At 32.9% G+C, this 21366-nt stretch overlaps 5 protein-coding genes and 1 non-coding gene across 10 annotated transcripts; 3 read left to right on the plus strand and 3 right to left on the minus strand.

Annotated features, from left to right (window-relative positions):
• Positions 1-305: 305 nt before the first annotated feature.
• On the minus strand, positions 306-2343 carry LOC142518536 (remorin-like). Its single transcript, XM_075621326.1, has 5 exons — positions 1954-2343; positions 1528-1578; positions 1316-1403; positions 858-939; positions 306-702 (listed from the first exon to the last, which is right to left on the minus strand). Exons 1-5 carry the CDS (start codon positions 2213-2215, stop codon positions 508-510), a joined length of 678 nt encoding a protein of 225 aa, XP_075477441.1. The 5' UTR covers positions 2216-2343; the 3' UTR covers positions 306-507.
• A 1995-nt stretch (positions 2344-4338) lies between these two features.
• LOC142518619 (tRNA-specific adenosine deaminase TAD1-like) lies at positions 4339-8672 on the plus strand. Of its 5 annotated transcripts, XM_075621414.1 has the most exons (11): positions 4339-4550; positions 4645-4765; positions 4980-4999; positions 5157-5228; positions 5321-5427; positions 5592-5712; positions 7067-7236; positions 7335-7411; positions 7503-7622; positions 8148-8235; positions 8389-8672. In XM_075621414.1, exons 1-11 carry the CDS (start codon positions 4358-4360, stop codon positions 8500-8502), a joined length of 1203 nt encoding a protein of 400 aa, XP_075477529.1. In that variant the 5' UTR covers positions 4339-4357; the 3' UTR covers positions 8503-8672. The 5 variants fall into 5 exon arrangements, with proteins under 5 accessions (XP_075477529.1, XP_075477525.1, XP_075477526.1 ...); XM_075621410.1 differs by lacking the exon at positions 4980-4999 and having other exon boundaries at positions 5038-5228; XM_075621411.1 differs by lacking the exon at positions 4980-4999 and having other exon boundaries at positions 5038-5228; positions 5613-5712.
• A 537-nt stretch (positions 8673-9209) lies between these two features.
• Positions 9210-12237, plus strand: LOC142518620 (uncharacterized). The gene is made up of 6 exons (XM_075621416.1): positions 9210-9355; positions 9438-9961; positions 10056-10248; positions 10614-10678; positions 10788-10998; positions 11724-12237. Exons 1-6 carry the CDS (start codon positions 9257-9259, stop codon positions 12075-12077), a joined length of 1446 nt encoding a protein of 481 aa, XP_075477531.1. The 5' UTR covers positions 9210-9256; the 3' UTR covers positions 12078-12237.
• A 1920-nt stretch (positions 12238-14157) lies between these two features.
• LOC142518624 (actin-depolymerizing factor 7-like) lies at positions 14158-15420 on the minus strand. Its single transcript, XM_075621418.1, has 3 exons — positions 15334-15420; positions 14739-15004; positions 14158-14457 (listed from the first exon to the last, which is right to left on the minus strand). Exons 1-3 carry the CDS (start codon positions 15334-15336, stop codon positions 14307-14309), a joined length of 420 nt encoding a protein of 139 aa, XP_075477533.1. The 5' UTR covers positions 15337-15420; the 3' UTR covers positions 14158-14306.
• Positions 15421-17586: 2166 nt separating this feature from the next.
• On the minus strand, positions 17587-17657 carry TRNAC-GCA (transfer RNA cysteine (anticodon GCA)). Its single transcript has one exon. It is a non-coding gene; the product is annotated as a tRNA-Cys (tRNA).
• A 616-nt stretch (positions 17658-18273) lies between these two features.
• Positions 18274-21366, plus strand: LOC142519170 (voltage-dependent chloride channel 1, chloroplastic-like). The gene is made up of 4 exons (XM_075622104.1): positions 18274-19056; positions 19485-19652; positions 20187-20393; positions 21035-21366. The coding sequence occupies exons 1-4, from the start codon at positions 18370-18372 to the stop codon at positions 21218-21220; spliced, it is 1248 nt and encodes a 415-aa protein (XP_075478219.1). The 5' UTR covers positions 18274-18369; the 3' UTR covers positions 21221-21366.

The following is a 21366-nucleotide window of genomic DNA, read 5'->3' on the forward strand; positions in this document are numbered from 1 at the left end:
TCACTAATCAATTTTATAATGTAAATTTGGGACATGGATCCTCCATGCTATAACCATTGGATTAAGTGGACCAATAAACTTGGGACATAGATTCTCTGGAGTGCGCAGCATTTATTGGGACATGGATCCTCTATAGCGCGCAGCATGGTGTTGTGCACGGTATAACCATTGGATCAACTGGACCTCCCATAAAGTTGGCCACTAGAGTTCGAACGAAAAGGCTTCTGCATTGGGCGAGACAAATGCTTTAATTCTGCTTAACGGTCGACAATGTCACATGGAATTCAACATGCTCTGAGCAATGATTTGTAGTTGCATGTTATGAACACCGAAGCTGTTTTCATAACCGAAAAGTACTCGAACTATACATAAACAGACGAGGAAAAATAAAAAGATCAACACCCGTGATTTCTTAAACACAGAAAAAAACCATATCAAAGCAACAAAATTTACAAGGGAATCTTGAAACTTGAGGGTCGTTCTTTGCTAAACTTAAGATACTTCACCTTAAAAGCATCCAAAAGATTTCTTAGGAATCTGCTTGGTTGCACGGTATGTATTAGCCGCCTCAACTGTATTGAATATCTCATCTTTACGTGCAGCTTCAACCATGGCTCTCTTCTCTTCTGCCTGCTTGTGGATTAGTGCCACCTTGTTTTTCACACTTACTGCATAATATGCCTTCTTCTTCTCTAGTTTTTCCTGCAGAGATAACAAGTCTAGCTCAACATTTCATATCTATTAACTTTCAAACTTTGTTAGGGATTTCATGGAAACTGAAGTGGTGATCATGAATAGCTTAATTGGACATGAGAATTTGAAGATGTAAATGAGCAATCGAACTTGAGTGTTTTTACCTCAAGTTTTCGTAGTTGGGCGTCAAGAGATGCCTTCTTGGTGTTTTCCCATGAAGCTATATCTGCGACCTTCTTTTGAGCCCTGTCCCATCATGTAAATTGTGATAACAATCAACCAGCAGGTTCTTAAACCATAAAATGGAAATTTCCAAGAAACAAGGAGAAATTTTCTTGATTGCAGACAAATTTACAAGTAAAATCTATGAATAAACCAACAATGAAGTCAGATTCCGATGGCGCCTTTCATTTTCACCGATGCTTGTTCCTCTTTATCTGAAGCAAGTTCACAATCTCAAACAGTTCCAAGTTCATACGAAAAATGTTCATAACTCTTTAAGAATCAAGAATTCGCCCCCATCGTAATCGATTATTCCCCACATTTCATAGTTGCAACATGATTTCTTATAATCGTCTACAAGACTTTAGAAGGGATCACTAGGGAGAATTCAGAGCCTTACTTGTTCTCCACTTTGCTTTTTTCATTTTCCTCCCACGCCTTGATGTACGAGGACTTCTTGTCACCTTCAAGTTTCGCAAGAGCAATATCTGTAAAATATTTTAGACACGAGTCATTACCATTTGCATCCACACAAACTTTACTTGCTCCTTCAATAATTTATCCTCCCTCCAATCAAACTTTGAATAAATCGAATCATATACGGTAAAACACCTCTATCAAGGGATCCTTTTGAGCTTTTCTTTGCAACAGGTTCTGGAACATCTGCAGGAAAATTTGGACACAATGTATCACATTAAGTCTAAACACAATCCTTAAACTTCAGGTGTAACTTTTCAAATGATTTGGGTCAGACTCTAATAAACCAAATCCAACTTCACCAAATTTGCCAAATCAACCTTTTTTTTTGTTTTCCCAGCTTAGATGAAATGTGATACGTAACAGAACAAGATTCTTAACAAGAAACGGTCCATTAACCATATCCAACATAATGTAACTCAATCTGCCATCTTACAAGATCTTCTGCGCACATCCTAGGAGCATAGCAAGTGAATTAATTTGTCGAGACGACTGATGCTACAGAATCGTACTCCATAAATATCTAAACAAAAAAACAGGGTTTTATTCAATCAACGTTACTTGTAACAGGTTTAGCGGCCTCGGCTGGAGGTGGCGCGACTACAGGCTTATCTTCAACAACGTGGCACGGCTTCTCAACCACCGACGCAAGCGGTGGCTCAGCCGCTTCAGGATTCTTCGTAACAACTTCTGCGGTAGGTGGTGGCACGAAGGCAGGCTTATCTTGAATAGCTTGGTTCGGCTTCTCAACGACCGGCCCAGCCAATGGCTCCGCCGCTTCAGGATTCTTCGTGACAACTCCCTCAGCCACTGCGGTCGTCATTCTTATGTATAAATAATAATAATAACAGTAATATAGAGAACGGAGGTGGGTGAGACCTGTTACAATGGAGAATCAAGGTAGAAGAAATGAACTCATGTTAACAAGAAAAATCTGCGATTGCAAATATTAATGGAGTTGCTATTAAAAGATAATTAAGAAATGATAATAAATATTAATTACTGATTTATTTATTTTTTTTTGGAAAACTTTTTAAAATATTTGCATGTTTACATTAAACTTGGCCATGTAAAAACCAAGAAACGATAATAAATAGTTAAAGTAAATAAAATGATTAATCTTTCTCTTGATTTACGAAAATATTTTCATCATTGACACCTGTAAAAACTTGTGTGATATGATCTCACGAGTCGTATTTTGTGATACATATATCTTATTTGAGTCATCCATGAAAAATTATTAATTTTTATGCTAAAAATATTACTTTTTTTGTGAATATCGGTAGGGTTGACTCGTCTCACATATAAAGATTTGTGAGACCGTGACTTACTTCATTAACAATAACGATGGAAAGTGAAAAAGTTTAGCAGCAGATTTGTTTGTTCCAAATTCGATTTTTAATGTTTATTTCAAGTTCAATTTAAATAATCGAGTTTAAATTCGATATCTCGTTCAAAATCTTAATGTCAGATGTAATATAAGTCATCTTAATTAAAATCATGTGTAATGTAAGTGTTTTGGAATATATTTATGCATTATTATATTTGATAAAAATGGGTGTAAATTCGAGTTTTCCCGTATATATAATATATATGAATATACATTATTTGGATTGACACCGCCGAAAAAACCTCCATAATATTCCATTACAACACACAGAGATGCTTCCAACTTGTTAAGAGTGTGAGTCACGTGGTGGATTTCCAGATAAGAATCAGAATATAAGATGGAGACTGATCTACAAGATTCTTTAGTAGTAATTTTCCAAAAATAGTCTCTCTGTTTTTTCCAGTGAAAATTAAATTTGGATAAAGACGTGATACCGTAGACATGAATCAGGTCGACCTTTTAACGGATATTGACATGAAATTTTCCATCCCAAGAAAAAATGTGTATTTGTGATTGCATTGATATGATTTCAGTCACAATTTCAGTTTCAAGTTAACTAAAATAAATTTTTTTTAGGAATATCAAAATCAATTGTGAGCCTAATTTGTTAGCCAACAACTCCATTTCACTGATATCCGCCCGTGGAAGATATTTGTTTTTAAACTATTGAATATAAATGAATAGTACAAAGTTTATTCGATTAATTGGGTAATAAACCCAAGGGCCCCTCCCTCTACTTTTAGTTTCTATTAAGCTACTATTTTCTTTTTAAAAAAGAAAAGAAAAGCGTAATGGACCTAACTTTGCGCAAGAGGTCATTATTTTCCATCTTTTGAAGAAACAATAATTCAAGAGAGTCGCACCGGCCAGTTTTCACCGCTTAATCTCTTGGGTAGGGGCCGTGCCCAAATTGTTCGTCTTTACCTTCTATTTTGTGTTATTTACACTTTATGAGTACAAATAATAAGAAATAGAGTGTAAATATCAACTATCTATTTTTAGACAAAAACTTGTGTGAGGTTGTCTCACGGGTCATATTTTATGTGATAGATATCTTATTTTGGTCATCTATGAAAAAATATTATTTTTTATGCTAAAAGTATTATTTTTTATTGTGGATATCGGTAGAGTTGATCCGTCTCACAGATAAAGATTCGTGAGACCGTCTCACAAGAAACATATTACTATTTTAAAATCAAATGACCAGGTATCGAATTCTCTGCCTCAATCTATATTTAAAAATTATGTCATTTTCTTATTCCGTATTTGCCATTTTTAGTAGTCATTCTCAACTTGCAAATGCAATCCTTATTTTAGTTAATTTACAATTTGTTCGATGCAAATTATATTAGTAATAAACAAATTATTGGAAAGAAAACTCCCTTGTAATAACATTGTCATCTTTCTTGTTTGTTTAGCAATGAGATTGGGCCTAATTAAGCTTAAGGAAACAGTTAAATTTATTGGGCCACTGTCCACTGGACGAATGAAGGGAAGGTCTATCTTTTCATGGGCCCATGATTGGACTCAAAAGCTCAGTCGTTTAATGAACAAAATTCAGTTTCCTCAACCCCCATGGATTCCCGCTCTGGAAATATTCCTCCACCGGCGCCTGAAACGAAAACGTACTCCCCTGAGGAAAAGACGTGGGGGGAGAGGGTCTCAGAAGTAGTATTGTCGTTTTACAATTCTCTTCCCAAAAAGGGGAAGCCTCAAGGACGCGAAGTCACTGTTTTGGCGGCGTTTCTTCTCTCCACCGCAACTCAAGGTTTTTTTTTATCAGAATCCAAATATCTGATTCATTTTGCTGTTTTTGATCCAAGTGATTTGAATTTTGTGTTTGTTTATGTAAACGTTGTTAGAATTACAAGTGGTTGCGTTGGGAACTGGGACGAAATGCGTAGGGCACAAGCGGCGGAGTTTGAATGGCGACGTTGTCAATGATTCTCATGCTGAAGTCATTGCTAGAAGATCTCTTCTCAGGTAGGATTTCAGTTTCTCAATTTGTTCTTTTACTTTAGCCTAATTTTTATGCATGAAAATGGCGTGCTTTGTATGAAGACTATGATTTTAGATGCACGAGCTGAGTAAAATTTAAATTTTAATTATTTTGTCTTGAGATGGTGACCAGTTGGTTTCCCTGGTTTTGGCCCGTCACTCTGTACAAGTGACTAATGTGGCTAGTTCAGCTATGCAGCGAAGATGATATATCTGTAGGTATCAGGTCATCTAATTGGTTGCATATATTTAACCAGGTTCTTCTATTCAGAGATTCATCGCCTCACGAAAATTTACAGTAATTATGAGTATAATAACCGAAGCACAGAGTTGCAGAATGACGATATTACCAACTCAGTTTTCCATCTTAACTCAGATGTCCTTGGTCGAGGAAAGTTTAAATTGAAACCATGCTGGAAGTTGCATTTGTATGTATCACAATTGCCATGTAGGTAGTGGATGTCTAAAATTTTGTAGTATTTTCTGGACATGACTTTTATTCTACCTCCAATAAGTTATGTTTCTCTGATACTGGTACAGGTGGGGATGCCTCACTTAATTCTCAGTTGTTCACTTGTTTAAATAATGGTTCATTAAAAGTATCGGAGGTTCAATGCATCGCTTCAGAATGTTCTGACGGCACAATGGTATTACTGATGAATCTTTCCTTGCTAGTTTCCTTTAAAGGTCTTCATGACCGAATTATCGTACTTTTTTACATGTAGCTTTCTTGTTTTCCTTTCTTTGGCATGGGTTTTTATAACTATAATTCGCAATGTTTTTAATAATAATAATTTATTTTAAAGATCAGTCTTCAGGTCACTGTTCTCAGGTTGCTGGTACTGTTCACAGGAAGCCTGGTCGAGGAGATACAACTTTGTCAGTAAGTTGCTCTGACAAGATTGCACGGTGGAATGTTGTTGGAGTTCAAGGTTCCTTACTTTTAGATCATGATAAATTATTGGATGTTTTACTAATGTATTAAGCTAGGTGAATTAATGCCACACTCATGTCTTATAGATTCACCTCCAGAATGTGATGGTTTGTCTCATCTTGAATATCATGCACCTCATGTAAACTTATGAGGAGAGATCACAACACCATCTGCAGTTACTTGAAGCTTTGCCTATTTATTTAAAAGCAAATAGCAAGCGAAAAGGTTAATAGTACCCTAAAATTTGACTAATTTGGTGGATTCACGAATAATAATCCCATTTTGTTCCTTTGATGTTCTTAATGACATGCACCCATTTTGTATTTGAACGGTATGTATCGACAACGTGAATCTTCTACTATTTTTTGAGTGGGAGAGGCGTGAGGAGCAATAACTGAGAGATTGAGCTAGTGTACGGTATAAAACATATGAATTGCAACACCATTACTAGTTATAGTTTAGGTAAAATTAGGGATCTAATCGAGTCGAGCCGAGCAGAGTCGAACTCTTGAATGTTTGAGCTTGGCTTGTTTATAATCGAGCCGAGCTCGAGCTTTATTTAACAAATATATTCATGGCTCACGAGCTTATTCAAGCTTTTATCGAACCTAAACGAGCTCAATAAATATGAATTGTACATTTAAATATTCATTAAAAGATAAATTATACATTTAGAAAAAAATATAATATTCTTATTAAAATTTGTTAATTTATTATAATAAATAAATTAAATAGATTTTTCTATATACTTCATAATTAATGTGTTAAATCAATAAATTAAATATCAAAATGATTATTTTTCATCTAAGATATTACTTATCAATTTACTAACGAACATGTTAACGAGCTAACGAGACGAATATTGTAGAGCTTGAACTTGGTTCGTATATCTTAACGAGCCTCATTAAACGAGCTCAAACGAGCTTTTATCGAATCGAATTTCGAATAGCTCACAAACGGTTTGGTTCATTTACATCCCTAGGTAAAATATCAAGAATTTTATCTTGCAATTGATATCGATGTCAAAGTCAGACATTTGATTCCATGAATTGCAAGTTGATGTAGTTATTGAGTGAGAAACTATCGGGAAAAATAATTGTCTATGTTGAGAATATCGGCTAAATGTGTCCCTAGGTGTACCACGTGGTTCAAAATATTTGAGTTGTATCAGTTGTGGTTTTGGTAAAATGGCAAACATTTGATCCCACAAATATATCGATATTTTTAATTGTCCATGCTCAATAAGCAAATGGAAATATGCTTTGGAAAATTGTAATAAGCTATGATAAATATCTTCATGTGCAAATTGGTTATTAGTTATGCACTCTCATTGAATTTTTATTTGGATACAGGAGCCCTTCTTTCTTCTTTTCTGGAACCTATTTATATTTCCTCCATAACAGTTGGTATATCCCATTTTGATTCTGAAAATGTTCTTGTGGTCAATCGCCTGAGAAGATCTCTGCATGAGCGAATTGTTCCATTGACTAAAAAACTGATGAGTCCCTTTCAAGTTAATGAGGTCATAGTTCGCTGTTTCCCTCCATTTTGGCTATGTAGCATGACACTGAAGATGAGCAAATGGATCTCATCAAACTCAATTTTCTTTGTAATTGACAGCCACTCCTCTGGGTTGCTCCTGTGCCGCCTGAGGAGTTTCAACATTCTGAGACTGCTCTAGAAACTTTAACTTGCGGGTGGGATTTTGTGTTAATTATCATTGCTTCAAGAGAATTATTGGTTGTTTTCAGTTACTTTATCTGATGTTGCATTCTCCTTTGTTTGCAGTTATTCAGTATGTTGGAATAAATGTGGCTTGCATGAAGTCCTCCTCGGAACCACTGGTAGAAAGCAGGGTACTTCTGCAAAAGGAGCTTTGTATCCTTCTACTGAGTCATCTTTATGCAAGTAAGTTGCTATAATTTACAATCAGTACACCAAAAGCTATTTTACTCGATTGCTCAAAGCTAAAATTCGTTTCTCATACTTGTCAGAGCCATGATTGATTTGCTTCCCTGGTTCACTGTTTTCATTTAGTGAAATTCAGTTTGAAACTCTCTTACTTTGATTGATGCATCATGAAGTGTTTGAGGGTTGGTGCTCTGTCCTCCTTATCTTTTTTTTTTTCCATGAGTCAACCCCCTTAATCTATGTGTATGAAAGATGAAGACAACCCCTTTGTAACATGAACAGAGATATACCCAAAACATTACTCCTCCCAAAATCAAATTCTTGGTCACACCAGACCCCAATGATTGGATCTGATATATTCTGCTGGGCTTATCTGTATCAGCGCACCTTATTTTTTGCAACATTGGTCGATCATATTATTCAACTAGGAAATCTTTACACTCTTGTCTTTATAGAAGCACTGAAAAGTTTAGAATAGCTTTTTTATTTGTACATTCCACATTGAATTTTTTATGTTCTTAGGAAGCGTTTGTTGGAGTTATTTGTATCACTTGAGCGTGAGATTATATCGGAGTGCTTCATCAGCGAGGTTACTTATCACGAACTCAAGGTGAGTGGCTTGGTTGTCCCCTTTGTTGATAACTATTTTTTAATTTACAGCCACGTGGGTAAATGACATTTTCAATACAGTGCAATGCCGTTAGCTTTTAAAAAGGTTCATATTGGAAAAACTGGCTTTGTAGTAGTTGATCCTGTTTTGCAGGAAAGGGTTGGAGAATACCAAGCAACTTCGAAGGCTTTCAAAGCAAGCCCACATTTTAGAAACTGGATTTTGAAACCCAAAGACTTCGAGGCCTTTTGCTATGAGGGGCATTAAAGTGAGGTGCACGATGACTCTACTAAATCATCATGTCTAGTTGTAATAGGCATCTTTAGGGAAGAAAACAGAAAGTCTTTGATTGTCTGTAGTAGCAGTTGCAAGTCATTACAAGAAACACATGTTTGAAATGCGGGTTTATTAATTCGAAAAATGGTCAATTTGTTAAATCTCATTGTTGATTCGATATTATACGATTGGAATTTGGACATGTCCCGTCCCGTTCAATTACTTCCAGTTGATTCTGCCAACACATTATTCATGCCTTCCGGGAAAAGCAATTTCTTGCCTTCGATGTGTAAGCCCACTTGATCTCTTTGCTATCTCACGATGCTGAAATGTAAAATTAAATTCATAGAATGAGTAATTGGCACATGTAGAAACCATTTTATGGCATTGATTAATTGCTTTGTGTCGGATATGTAAACGTTGAAAATAATATATACGAGTAGTTTGTTGAAGTTTTCCAATTTTGTGACATAGAAGTACACTAGTCGAGATTAGCGTACCATTAATATCCAAAAGAATATTTAATTTCTATAAGGTTCTTCTTATCGGAATTCGATATATTTCACCTATTTATTTACAAATAACACAATCGACAAAAAAACTTTATTAGATCTACTTCTTGTCCTCGGAGTTGACAGATTCAACTCTCAGAAAATCACACCACATGTCAAGTTAGTCATGATTTCTGATTGGATAACACAAAGTCAAAACCAAAATCCCCTTTTTTTTTTTCTGTTTAGCGAATATGATTAGCCAGAATAGGACACGAAAGGCTCGAACAACAGCAGCCTTCTTTCTTGGAATCTTGATCTTCGTTGCCTTCCTCACTCAATGGATCGATATTGTAAGTAATTTTTTGGGTCCGTGTTCACTTCATGATTTGATATTTCATGATTTTTAACAATCCCATTTCAATATTTATCTAGTCGATAATCAAAAGATCATTACAAAAGAAATTTCTCCAAGACTCATCACCACACGTATATCAGACAGAATTCGACTGTTCTCTCAAATGTTCAGAAATTTCGGTACCTGTGGCGGAGAATGTAAGCACTTCATCAACAGAATCGTGCCCCGAATACTTCAGATGGATTCATGAAGATTTAAGACCATGGAAAGTTACCGGGATTACAGAAAAAATGGTGGAAAAAGCTAAAGAAGTGGCGCATATTAGGATAATCATACTGAATGGGAGGGTTTACATGGAGAAGTATAAAGAAGTTTTTCAGACAAGAGATGTTATTACAATTTGGGGGATTTTGCAGCTTCTTAGGCTGTATCCCGGAAGGCTGCCGGACTTGGATTTGATGTTCGAATGTAATGATAGGCCGGTGATTAAAAAACGCAACTACATAAAAAGACCAAATGCTTTAATCCCTCCATTGTTCCATTATTGTAGCGATGATCTGAGCTTTGATATCGTTTTTCCAGATTGGTCCTTTTGGGGTTGGTAAAAAAATTTCTTTGCACATTCTTTTAGTTTGAATTTTGCATGAGAATAGTTCAAGGGAAAAATAAATGCCTTTGTATTTATACTTTTGCAGGCCAGAGGTTAATATCAGGCCTTGGGAAATATTGAAAGAGGATCTGAAAGTTGGCAACAAAAATATCAAATGGATGGATAGAGAACCATATGCTTATTGGAAAGGAAACATAAGGCTGGGTGCAGCAAGGCAAGATTTGTTAAAATGCAATGTTACCGATGAACAGGATTGGAAAGCTCGAATCTTTAACTTGGTATGCTCAAATATATATATATATATATATATATATATATGAATAGAGAAAATGTTTTTGGAGAAATATTTTTTATTCAGATTTTTCTGAAGAACGTAACAGTAAAAAAAAATCTTTAAAAATGTCAATAACAAACAAGTTGAAAGAAATGCATTTTTAGTACTTCTGATTGAGATATAGAATATTTTATACATGTTTTTGTCTATTCTTGAAAGATTACATATGGTTCATTCAAGATTAGATTAATGGGTAGTTTGTTAGACTTTATTTCTTGAAAATGAAGTGCCACCTACTCAATAGTTGAGTTTGAATGATTTTACATGAGACTTGGACAAACTTATATTACATAGTTGTTTAATTTACAGGAATGGGGACAAGAGAAGAAACAAAAGTTCAGCGGTGCAGATTTAGCAAGCCAATGCACTTACAGGCATACATCAGTTTCATTTTATCAGATTGAATTATTCAAATGATTATAATTTCTTTCATGTTCTATTTCCAACATATTTGTTATATAAATTTCGATTCGGACGATGCAGATACAAGATTTATGTCGAAGGAGTTTCGTGGTCGGTCAGCGAAAAGTATATATTAGCATGTGATTCCATGAGTTTGATCATTAGTCCACAGTATTACGACTTCTTCACAAGAAGTCTGCTTCCCACGGTTCATTACTGGCCTATTAACAAAAATAACAAGTGTGGATCCATTAAATTTGCAGTAGAATGGGGCAACAAGTTCACAGACAAGGTAATATATATTTTATTGCCTTAATTATGAGGATTGATATTTTTAATCATTTGTGTATGTGATTAATATTTTAGTCCTAAAGCAATTTCACAAAATAAATTAAAACTTCTTATAATTTAATATGGAAAAAATTTGTGTGAGACGGTCTCACGGGTCGTATTTTGTGAGATGGATCTCTTATTTGGGTCATCCATGAAAAAATATTACTTTTTATGCTAAGAGTATTACTTTTTATTGTGAATATCGCGTGGTAGGGTTGACCCGTTCTCACAGATAAAGATTCGTGAGACCGTCTCACAAGAGACCTACTCATTTAATATTTACTTTATTATTTATTATGTTTTAGTCAATATAACATCATATATAAGATATATACACAGACACACTCACGCAGACAATAATTTTATTCTTTAATTAACTGCATGTATTCGATAATTAATTTCTGTGATTTCTATATAAAAAAATTTGTTGAATTGGGAGATATTATATGGTGAAAGAAATAACATTTACGTGAAAATATTAAATTGAAGAATTGAAAAATCATTACTTGACTAAAATTAGTAATCGAATAAATTGAAAATTAAAATTATCTACTAAAAATCACATTTTGCCATCTAGCAACAAATTTTCCAACACAAAATCTTGAGAAATCCCGAAGATTTAATTTCAGGTTTATAGAATGTTAATTCTTTTCTTTATCCACCATTTCTATATTGCTATATCAGGCACAAGAGATCGGGAAATCGGGGAGTGATTATGTTCAAGAAAATCTGAAAATGAAGTATGTTTATGACTACATTTTCCATCTCTTGAATGAATACTCAAGGCTTATGAAATATAAGCCTTCTGTCCCCGAAGGGGCCGTCGAAGTATGCTCGGAAACATTTTTTTGTTCTGTCCGAGGATTGAGAAGGAGATTTAGGAAAGAGTCAATGGTGACAAGTGCTGCAGACTCACGCCCATGCACATTGCCTCCTTCCTTCGATCCTGCGGGGCTTCGAGCTCTTCGTGATCGAAAAGGAAATTTAGAAAAGCAAGCTGTGCTGTGGGAACAAAATGAAAGGAGCGGAATTATTTGAAGATTTTGTTTCCTTTTGCTTGGTTGGACTGTGGTTAAATTTTTTATTATTACTGAATGGGATTTCTGCTGTGAAAATACAGTGAAATTTGAACTCCCATGCTAGGGAATAGATATTGCTTTTTATACCATTTTTCTTCATCAAGTTGTTAGTTTTTTTTAAAAAAAGAAAGTAGTAATTTTAATCCGGTAGTTGTCATGTTTTCTAATTTATCGACTTATCGAAGTTGAGTTTTAGTCGTGTAAGTTCTTTTATTGGGTTTAATCATATTTCGTGAGAGTAATCATATCGCAATTTTCAATATCACTTCAATATTTTACGGTATCACAATACCATGTCAATATTTTACAATGCCATGTTATCATCTCAGGAATATGGGACTAAAAATAATAAACAACAAAAGTTACATGACTAAAACTCAAATTTGAAAAAGTTAGAAGACGATAATAGAAAGCATTTATGTGTTACGGTCTCACGAATCTATATCCGTGAAATTGGTCGACTTGTTCTATACATGCAATGAAAAGTATTAATACTTTTGACAGAAAAAGTATTATTTTTCATAGGTCGGGTCATAGATTAGTCTCACAAAATTGACATGGGAGATGATCCCATGTAAGTTTTGTGAAATATAAAAAACATGACAATTTAGAAGACCAAGTTTTCAAATTTTTTTGCCAAAAAATATTATGTATGAAGTATGAAAATTATCTTGTTCACCGTAGCAAATTATGCATAACAAGCTAAGAAAATTAGTGTTGAAAATTTGCTACCGATTGTAAGTGTTATATAAAAATAATCCTCCTTCCTAAAAAATAGAAATAATGATACGAAGACCTTTATCGGGAAGAAAATCATATAGAGCGACGATATTCGTAAAATTAATAAAAAAAATTAAATTAAACAACAAATATATATTTTTTGCATAAATTTATATATTTCACTTATCAAATGGTAAATAAAATTGACAAAAACTTGTGTGAGACGATCTCACTGGTCGTATTTTGTGAGACGAGTCTCTATATGAGTCATCAATGAAAAATATTACTCTTTATGCCAAGAGTATTATTTTTATTGTGAATATCGTTAGGTTTGACTTATCTTATAGATAAAGATTCGTGAAATCGCTATCACGAGAGATATTCAATAAAATTAAAATAGAGTTAATTACGTTGACTTCCCTTTTGGTTTATCACAATAACAAAATCCCTAAATAAATGCGAAAATAACAACAATCTCTTTACATTTTTACATACTTACGTGTTACCACCTACAATTAAAAATTTAATAAAAAGTTTTATGATTTAAAAATCCTAAAAACATCCAAAATTTACCATTTGGTAATATTAATTATACAAATTATAGTTTATAATGTTGTCATAATTATTTTCTTGAGAAGTTTTGGTATTTTTAATATTCCAAAATTTTTTATTTAATAAAAAATGTATTTAATCCAAAAACTCTAAAACATTCAAAATATACACTTTTATTAATATTACTTTACAAATTGTGATTTTTAATATTTTCAAATTTATTTTTTCTTCAACTTATTTATTTTTATTCATGCAATATTTTATTTTAAAATATGAAAATGTAATGGCTTTTTCGTTATTTTTTGTCAAAGTTTTTTTTAAAATTTTAATTTGATTATATACACAATCATAATTATAAAATACTAAATTGAATTTTTAAATATTTTACAAATTTGATTTAAAATTGCTATCAAATTTACTTTAATTTTAATTAAATTTATTTTTGTAATATTTTAATTTTTAATTTTAAAATATTAAATGGTTTTTTATTATTTAAATTTATTATATATATAATTTAATTGACACTATTATCATACGGATAAAAATAATTAAGGTGTAATCAAATTTGCTAGCAATTTGAAAGCCAATTTGTCGACTACTAATTATTAAATCATAAAAAGTATGAAAATTTCTTAAGAAATTGTAGAAATTTTTGAATTTTTAATTTTTTTATTAATTTTTTTTTTTAATGAAGGGAGTAATATGTTATATATGCTGGCTGTTTGTATACATTAAGGTACAAGCAGAAGAACTCAACACACAAGATAAAAGAATCACAGACAAAAGCAATTAACATAAGAATATCCTTCCAAAAAACCTCAAATTCAAACAGAATATTACTTAAAAATTCGTTCTTTTTTCCCGAAAAAAAAAAAGAGAGAAAACAAGGAAGAATGGATGATGTATGGAAGAGGGCTTAGTAAGCTCTTTCGTTGAAGATATCCAAGCTCATTTCACTGGGATCGGTCGCCTGTAACTCGACCTGAATACCGTCTAATTCTCTCTTGAATCTGTCTTTTGAACTTGCATACAACATCTTTGTTCTCACCCTAGCTATATCTGGAGACCTGCATTATATTATATTTATTGTAGCCACAAAAATTTTAATTTCAACAACTTTATCCACCAGATTTATTCAACACATTGATCATCTATATCATGTGTCCATATGGTATAGAACGTGCGCGCAGATCTAAAATTTGGGGTTCATATGCTTGATATTGGAGTTGAATTGTGGGAAAAAGTTGAGCAATTTAATTTATAGGTAAAAAACACATTCGAAAATATCTTGATGAATAACGTAGATCAGAAAATATGAAATGTGTGTGTGTTATGTATGAGTACTGACCATGCAACGAAAAAAATCTTGCTTTTATGACAATTTTCATCGGTAGTGAAATCGTAGTCGAATACAGCATATCGGCACTCATCGGCGGGCAAGCTTTCGGTGAAATCTTGGTGTGTTTCATCATGGCTACCGATCTTTTCTAGGGTGACTTGTTGGACAGTGTCATCAATCTTGAACACTAAGTATCTGTGGTTTCTTTTCGCTTTTAGCTCCAAGAATCTGAGCTTGCACTCATCATTCACAGCAATTCCAGATGCTGCATTTGCCTGCCCGGCCAGAAAATTGCATGGATTGGCTTAAAATATTAGGGGGCAAAGAATTACAGTAGTAAAAAAGAATCCCATATTTAATATCATCCAAGAAAAAAAAAATTGTTTTCCAAGTTAAATTTTAGACATTTTTTCTCGAAATCTATAGATCGTCGTCTAGCTCCTGCCATGCAAATTCTACGCATCAAGAATGTTAGATCAAGGAGAAGATTATATAAATCTCATCTATTCAAAGTTTACATGTAAAACGCAAACAAAACTTTAGGATCTAAATAATTGTGAGGTCGCTTTCAAATACACATATTTATTAATTAAAATCAACATACCATTTTGTGAAGAAACAAAGCTTGATCAGAACGCGCGATGAAAATGGACAACGGGAATGGAGAAGAAGAAATAAAAAGAAGAGAAAACAATAACAACAAAAAGAAGGATCCTTGATTTTTGGTATAGTTTATGGAGAAGTGGGAGAAAATTTCAAAGGGTTGAGAGATTTTTCAGGGTGCTTTTAGGAAAAATTAAAGGAAACATTTCCCGTTTGAGGCTGATTATTAATCACATGCAATAAAGTGTGTACTCTAAAAAAAATTCATTAATTTCCCTCGAAAAATTCATTAATTAGACTTTTAAAAGTAAAATTAAAAGAAAAAAGCTTTTGTGAGACGGTCTTACGGATTGTATTTTGTGAGACGATATCTTATTTGGGTCATCCATGAAAAAGTATTACTTTTTATGCTAAGATTATTATTTTTTGTTGTGAATATCGGTAGGGTTGACCCGTCTCACAGATAAAGATTCGTGAGACCGTCTCATAAGAGAGCTACTCAAATTAAAATATTGAGATAATGATATTTATAATCCACTATTTTATAAATACACTTCATTTGTTATTTTTGTTGTATAAGTTGATAATATTAACATTATGTTGTATCTAGGTAATTTTGTTAATGACTCTTAGTTCCTAAATAGATTGCCAGAAACTACTCGAAAATTATCATTAAAATTGTTAATATTCATAAACATAAAATAAAAAACAAATAAAAATTCAAACTAATTGATTACTACTTTTATTTCAACTTAATTAATATATGCGTTATTTCTAATTTTTTTCAATCGAAATATGCTTCATTCTTGTTTTATTAATAACGTCCAATAAAAAATTATGGATATTAATAATCTTTCAATTAATAATAATGTACAATTAAAAAAATATGAATATTAATAATATCAGTATCTTAAAATAAAATGTTATTTATCAACTTTATCATTTAAATATTTTGTAAAATTATTCATTTTAAAAGGAACTTACATTAGTTGATTTTAATGTCTAGTGTATATCAACATAAAAAATAGTGAAAAACTATATCTTAATTATATAAAAAAAATATGACTTTAGTCACTATATGTTATATTATATATTTTGTAGAAATAATATAAAATAACATAAGACTTTAATTTTAATTTTATTTAATTTTACATTTTATTCTCAACTTGTTCAATTAAAATTTTGAGACCACAAAATTATTATATATATAAGTGATGATTAACTTTTCCCTGAATATCGCTCTTTAAATTAAAATTTCAAAACGTGAGTAGTTATTGTAGGAACATCATATTCTTGCACCCAAAACGCAGCAGAAGTTTAAAAATTTATGTTTTTGGGCGTCGTGTGTTTAGAAACATTCATAGGGCTTTTAAAGTATATCTTTGTGTTTATTACGTTGGACTCCAAACTATTCTGGTTTTTACGCGGAGATATATTTCTTGTAAATCTCCACGAACGACTCTTCAAATTTGATCTTCTAATTAGGTCCACGATCGAAATTCCAAAAAATCATCGACCCATGATAAATATTAATATGATTCTAATCTTTTTTATATACAAAATAATTTTTTTATCACATTTTCTGTATATATTTCGAAATCTAATATGTACAAATTATTTTTTTTTTATTTTTTTAGTCAAGTTGTGGTATTTTAATATTATTTATTTGATCATATTATCATATTGCAAAACTATTAGATTTTCATTGTATAAATATTGTTGTATGATTTTAATAACAATTTTCGTACGTTCAAACACATAACATGTGAATTACAACATTGTTAGAAATATTAAAAACACGTATATATAAATTATGAAATTGATGTTAATTGAGGTTCTTTTTACATAACACGAGTTAAGTCTTTTTATTTTTTGACAGAGGATAACCAACTATTTATATATATATAGGTAAAAACTTGTGTGAGACGGTCCCAAAGGTCGTATTTTGTGAGACAGATCTCTTATTTAGGTCATCCATGAAAAAATATTACTTTTTTATGCTAAGAGTATTATTTTTTATTGTGAATATCGGTAGGGTTGACTCGTCTCACAAAATACATATACTCATATATACATATATATATCATGGATAGTTGATGTAATATCTTATGCTAAATGTATAGAAATGACATACTAAAGATGCTAGTGTGAAGATCAAATAGTTCTAATTTTTTATTTTAAAAAATGAGGTAAAATATAATATTTAAAAAGTAGATCTCAAGACTAAAAAATGCCAAAAAGAGTAAGAAAACGAAGGGCCCAACCGGGTTCGAACCGGTGACCTATTGATCTGCAGTCAATTGCTCTACCACTGAGCTATGACCCTTTGGTTTCTATTTTTTAAATGTTGTTTTAAATAAAGGAACAAGGTTTTAATTTCAAATCCTTCTACGCTTGACCAGAACATGATGCGGCAACAGGACGATGAGGAAATGTTAATATCTTACAACTGAGTTAATTTATAGATTTCTATTGAAGTTATTTATATGTTGAATAAATCGATTTAATTATATATTTTCTTTTTTTTTTTTTTTGACAAAGTTATATATTTTCTAACAAAAGCAAATAGGAGAAAGTACTTAAATTATATCCCAAGTGACTTAAATTTAGGAGGGGAAAAATCAGAATTAGAAAAAATTACCTAAATTGAAAATTATTAACGACTTAAATTCAAAAAAAAAATTGTTCAAATTAAAAAATTTTGGGTCTGTTCTTGGTTTGATCTCCGTCTCATCGTGAAAATACTTTGTTATAATTGATATTAAACTCGAGAACTCGTCTTAAACTTGAATTACTGATGAGTTATATATATATATATATATATGTTAGGGTCGGAAATGTGCGATCTATAGACCATGTAATGTGACCCATTGTCGCTATCTGAAACAAGCCCAACAAACCTGGTTCACACGCCCAATTGCCCCAACAACAACCTATCCAAATGTCTTCCTCAGCTTAAAACCTCTAATCTTTCACGCACCAAATACACGCACTACATGCAATGTCAAATTCCACCGAATTCTCCGAAGGCTAATCGATGGCAACCCCAATCCCTCCATCTCCATGTTCTTCCCAACTTACCCTCAACACCCTCATCAAATTCCACCTCAATCCCCTCCAATTCCCCTCAAAGAATCACCACAAACTGGCCAAACTACTCTGCAATTCATGCCAGCCCACGAAAAACCCAAGTTCACATCCAAATGATCGAGAACCAACACTCTTCTCCATTCTACGAGTGATCCCCGATTGGGCAGACGCCGTAAAAGAGCGAGGCATGAAGCAGAAAAGACACTTATACGACCAAGAAAACTGGGTTCAGCACAGAAGCTCTTTCAGGCATGTGAGGCATTTCTTGTCAAGCTTAAGTTCACGCGTTATTCTGTCGTTGATACCACCGGTGATTGTGTTCACGTCTGTTGCAGCGATTGTTGCAGGCTATAATACGGCGGTTTCAATGCATTGGCTTCCGGAGTTTTTGCCTGTTCTGAGTGCCTCATCTTTGCCTTATCAGTTGACTGCTCCTGCTTTGGCTTTGCTTCTCGTGTTTAGGACCGAGGCTTCGTATTCGAGGTTTGAGGAAGGGAAGAAGGCTTGGACTAAGGTGATTGCGGGGATTAATGACTTTGCAACACTGGTGATTGCTAGTGTGAAGAGCCCAAGTGATGCTGCGCTTAAAGATGCTATCTTGCGGTATATAATTGCATTCCCAGTTGCTCTCAAGGTTTGGATTACTATAAATTTGAATTTGACTAGAGTAAATTGGTTATTAACACTGTCCAGTTTGAATATTATGTCACAAAATCAGGTTGAATATAATATTGTGAATTGTGATATCCGGATTCTATGTCGACTCTGATTGTTGGAGAACTAAACCAACTAAAAGTGAGACTTGAGGACAGTAACGAAATTGTTTAATTTCTTGGAAATTTATTACATATCAGTGGGGCTTTTTTCCGGTAACTGCTGTGTTTGTTTGGGTGTCTATTGTGCGGTAATATCTGTGAGGATACTATTAACAACTTATTTAAGATGGATTTGAACTTTGAAATAGAGGGTTGTTGTCAAAACCAGAACTTGATCACTATTCGCGATACACTGATTATTTATGTTTGATCAATATTCACCAAGATACACTAATTATTTATGCAGTGTCATATTCTATATGACTCTGATATTGAAAAAGATCTTCAAAATGTGCTTGAGGTGGATGATCTAGCCGTGGTTCTCAGTTCAGAACATCATCCCAACTGCATCCTGGAGTTTATCTCTCAAAGCCTTCAGCTGCTAGATATGGAGGACACAAAGCGCCATCTCTTGGTATAATTCATCTCTCATTGCAATACATATCGTCAAACTCTATGAGCTACTGAATTTCAAAACATCTAAACCTTAGTCCAAACTATTTTGTACCGGCTGTAGAACTTAAGCCTAAGTGGTTCTCAAATCAGCTATTACTTATATATAATAGTAACTTTTAAAGTATAAAGTATTGTTGGTTAAATGACTGTAACTCGCCCTCGTCTTTTAATTCACAACATGATATCATAGTAGGGGTTTTGAAACCTCAGCTGCAGGCGCAGCCAGCTTTACACTTCATTAAATTGGCCTCACATGCGATTTAGACAATGAATTCAGAGCCATTGACAATATTAAGTATAAAACTATCATCAGTCCACTTCTCCTTAGCCTGTAGTTTTAGAAGAAGTGGTTTTAACAGTAACTTAATGTCAACTTATTTCTGCTTGCATTATCTTTTTCTTGAAGTGTAGTCAATACATTACATGATATATAGCTTGAAAATTGTATAATATGTTTTTAACAATTTGATATTATGTCCAAATTTTATTTCAGGTGTCAAAACTTTCTTGTTTTCATGAAGAAATTGGGGTGTGTGAACAATTAATGGGCATACCTATTCCCTTGTCATACACCCAATTAACTTCAAGATTTCTAGTCCTGTGGCATTTTACTCTCCCCATTATACTCTGGAATGATTGCCATTGGATTGTGGTGCCTGCAACTTTTATAAGTGCTGCTTCTTTATTTTGCATTGAAGAGGTAATTTCTTTTACCCTTGTACCCTTCGTCTATACTTCTATGCTATTTTATTAAGTTTGAGACACTTAGAATAACAAACTTTGGTGTCATGGTCTGTTTTAATAATTATATATATTAAGAAAATGTTAAAATTGTAATGCAAGTTATATGTAGTTCAGTGGATAGAGTCGTTGTTTTTTGGGTTTAGATTATAGGTTCAATTCTTATTGAGATAATTTTTTTATTCTTTTATTTTTTAATTTATATATCAAAATTACATTGTAGTCCCTCGTTATTTCTTATAATAATATTTTGATCCTCATTTAAATATAAATCAAATGAATTATAAAAAATATTATACAAATACGCAACGCGTGCGTCGGTGTACTAATATTCTTGTAAGGATTTCTAGGACAGTTTCGACGCCTCCTAAAGACTGATCAGAACTGAAATTCAAACTCAAGCTCTAATCCAAGCCAAAATGAAGCACAAACAGTGTAGTCAAACTTTGAGAAATCTTGAAATTCGAATCAAACTAGAGTATGAAAATACAAGTAGCATTTCGCCTCGCCCATCCACTCTTCTCTTATTTTGTTCGAAGCTGTGAAGCTTCAGCCTTAATATTCCCATACATCCAAATTTTTAATTTTTTTTGTGTGCAGGTGGGAGTTCTGATTGAAGAACCTTTCTCAATGCTTGCACTTGATGAATTATGCTATATGGTTCAGAGAAACATCGAAGATGCTATCGTAAACGAGGCTTTAATTCAAGCTCACGTAAAGATCAAAACAAAGACAAATCATGCTGAAAGTTGGCCTGCCTCTTTGGAACACACAAAAACCAGTTGAAAAAGGGATGTGTGTGTGTGTTCACAAGGATTTCTTCTAGTTTTTGTGCATATAACGTATACAATATTATGAAAAGAAAGATTACTCACACACACATATATATAGGTATGCTAGATCAGAGCCCATAATAAATTCAGATCAAGAAC

This window comes from Primulina tabacum, chromosome 11, assembly GCF_025594145.1.
Source record: "Primulina tabacum isolate GXHZ01 chromosome 11, ASM2559414v2, whole genome shotgun sequence".
Lineage (NCBI taxonomy): Eukaryota > Viridiplantae > Streptophyta > Magnoliopsida > Lamiales > Gesneriaceae > Primulina > Primulina tabacum.

Bases quoted from the DNA above. Each gene is read 5' to 3' on its own strand.
- LOC142518536 (XM_075621326.1), bottom strand. From the start codon at position 2,215: ATGACGACCGCAGTGGCTGAGGGAGTTGTCACGAAGAATCCTGAAGCG. The intron at 1,404-1,527 runs GTGTTTTACCGT...AATATTTTACAG, and splicing joins AAAAGGATCCCTTGATAGAG to ATATTGCTCTTGCGAAACTT. The intron at 703-857 runs GTAAAAACACTC...TTATCTCTGCAG, and splicing joins CCCAACTACGAAAACTTGAG to GAAAAACTAGAGAAGAAGAA.
- LOC142518619 (XM_075621410.1), top strand. From the start codon at position 4,358: ATGGATTCCCGCTCTGGAAATATTCCTCCACCGGCGCCTGAAACGAAA. The intron at 5,428-5,591 runs GTATTACTGATG...TTTAAAGATCAG, and splicing joins AATGTTCTGACGGCACAATG to TCTTCAGGTCACTGTTCTCA. The intron at 8,236-8,388 runs GTGAGTGGCTTG...CCTGTTTTGCAG, and splicing joins TTACTTATCACGAACTCAAG to GAAAGGGTTGGAGAATACCA.
- LOC142518620 (XM_075621416.1), top strand. From the start codon at position 9,257: ATGATTAGCCAGAATAGGACACGAAAGGCTCGAACAACAGCAGCCTTC. The intron at 9,356-9,437 runs GTAAGTAATTTT...ATATTTATCTAG, and splicing joins TCACTCAATGGATCGATATT to TCGATAATCAAAAGATCATT. The intron at 10,999-11,723 runs GTAATATATATT...TTGCTATATCAG, and splicing joins GCAACAAGTTCACAGACAAG to GCACAAGAGATCGGGAAATC.
- LOC142518624 (XM_075621418.1), bottom strand. The intron at 14,458-14,738 runs GTCAGTACTCAT...AATATAATGCAG, and splicing joins AAGATTTTTTTCGTTGCATG to GTCTCCAGATATAGCTAGGG.
- LOC142519170 (XM_075622104.1), top strand. From the start codon at position 18,370: ATGGCAACCCCAATCCCTCCATCTCCATGTTCTTCCCAACTTACCCTC. The intron at 19,057-19,484 runs GTTTGGATTACT...TTATTTATGCAG, and splicing joins CATTCCCAGTTGCTCTCAAG to TGTCATATTCTATATGACTC. The intron at 20,394-21,034 runs GTAATTTCTTTT...TTTTGTGTGCAG, and splicing joins CTTTATTTTGCATTGAAGAG to GTGGGAGTTCTGATTGAAGA.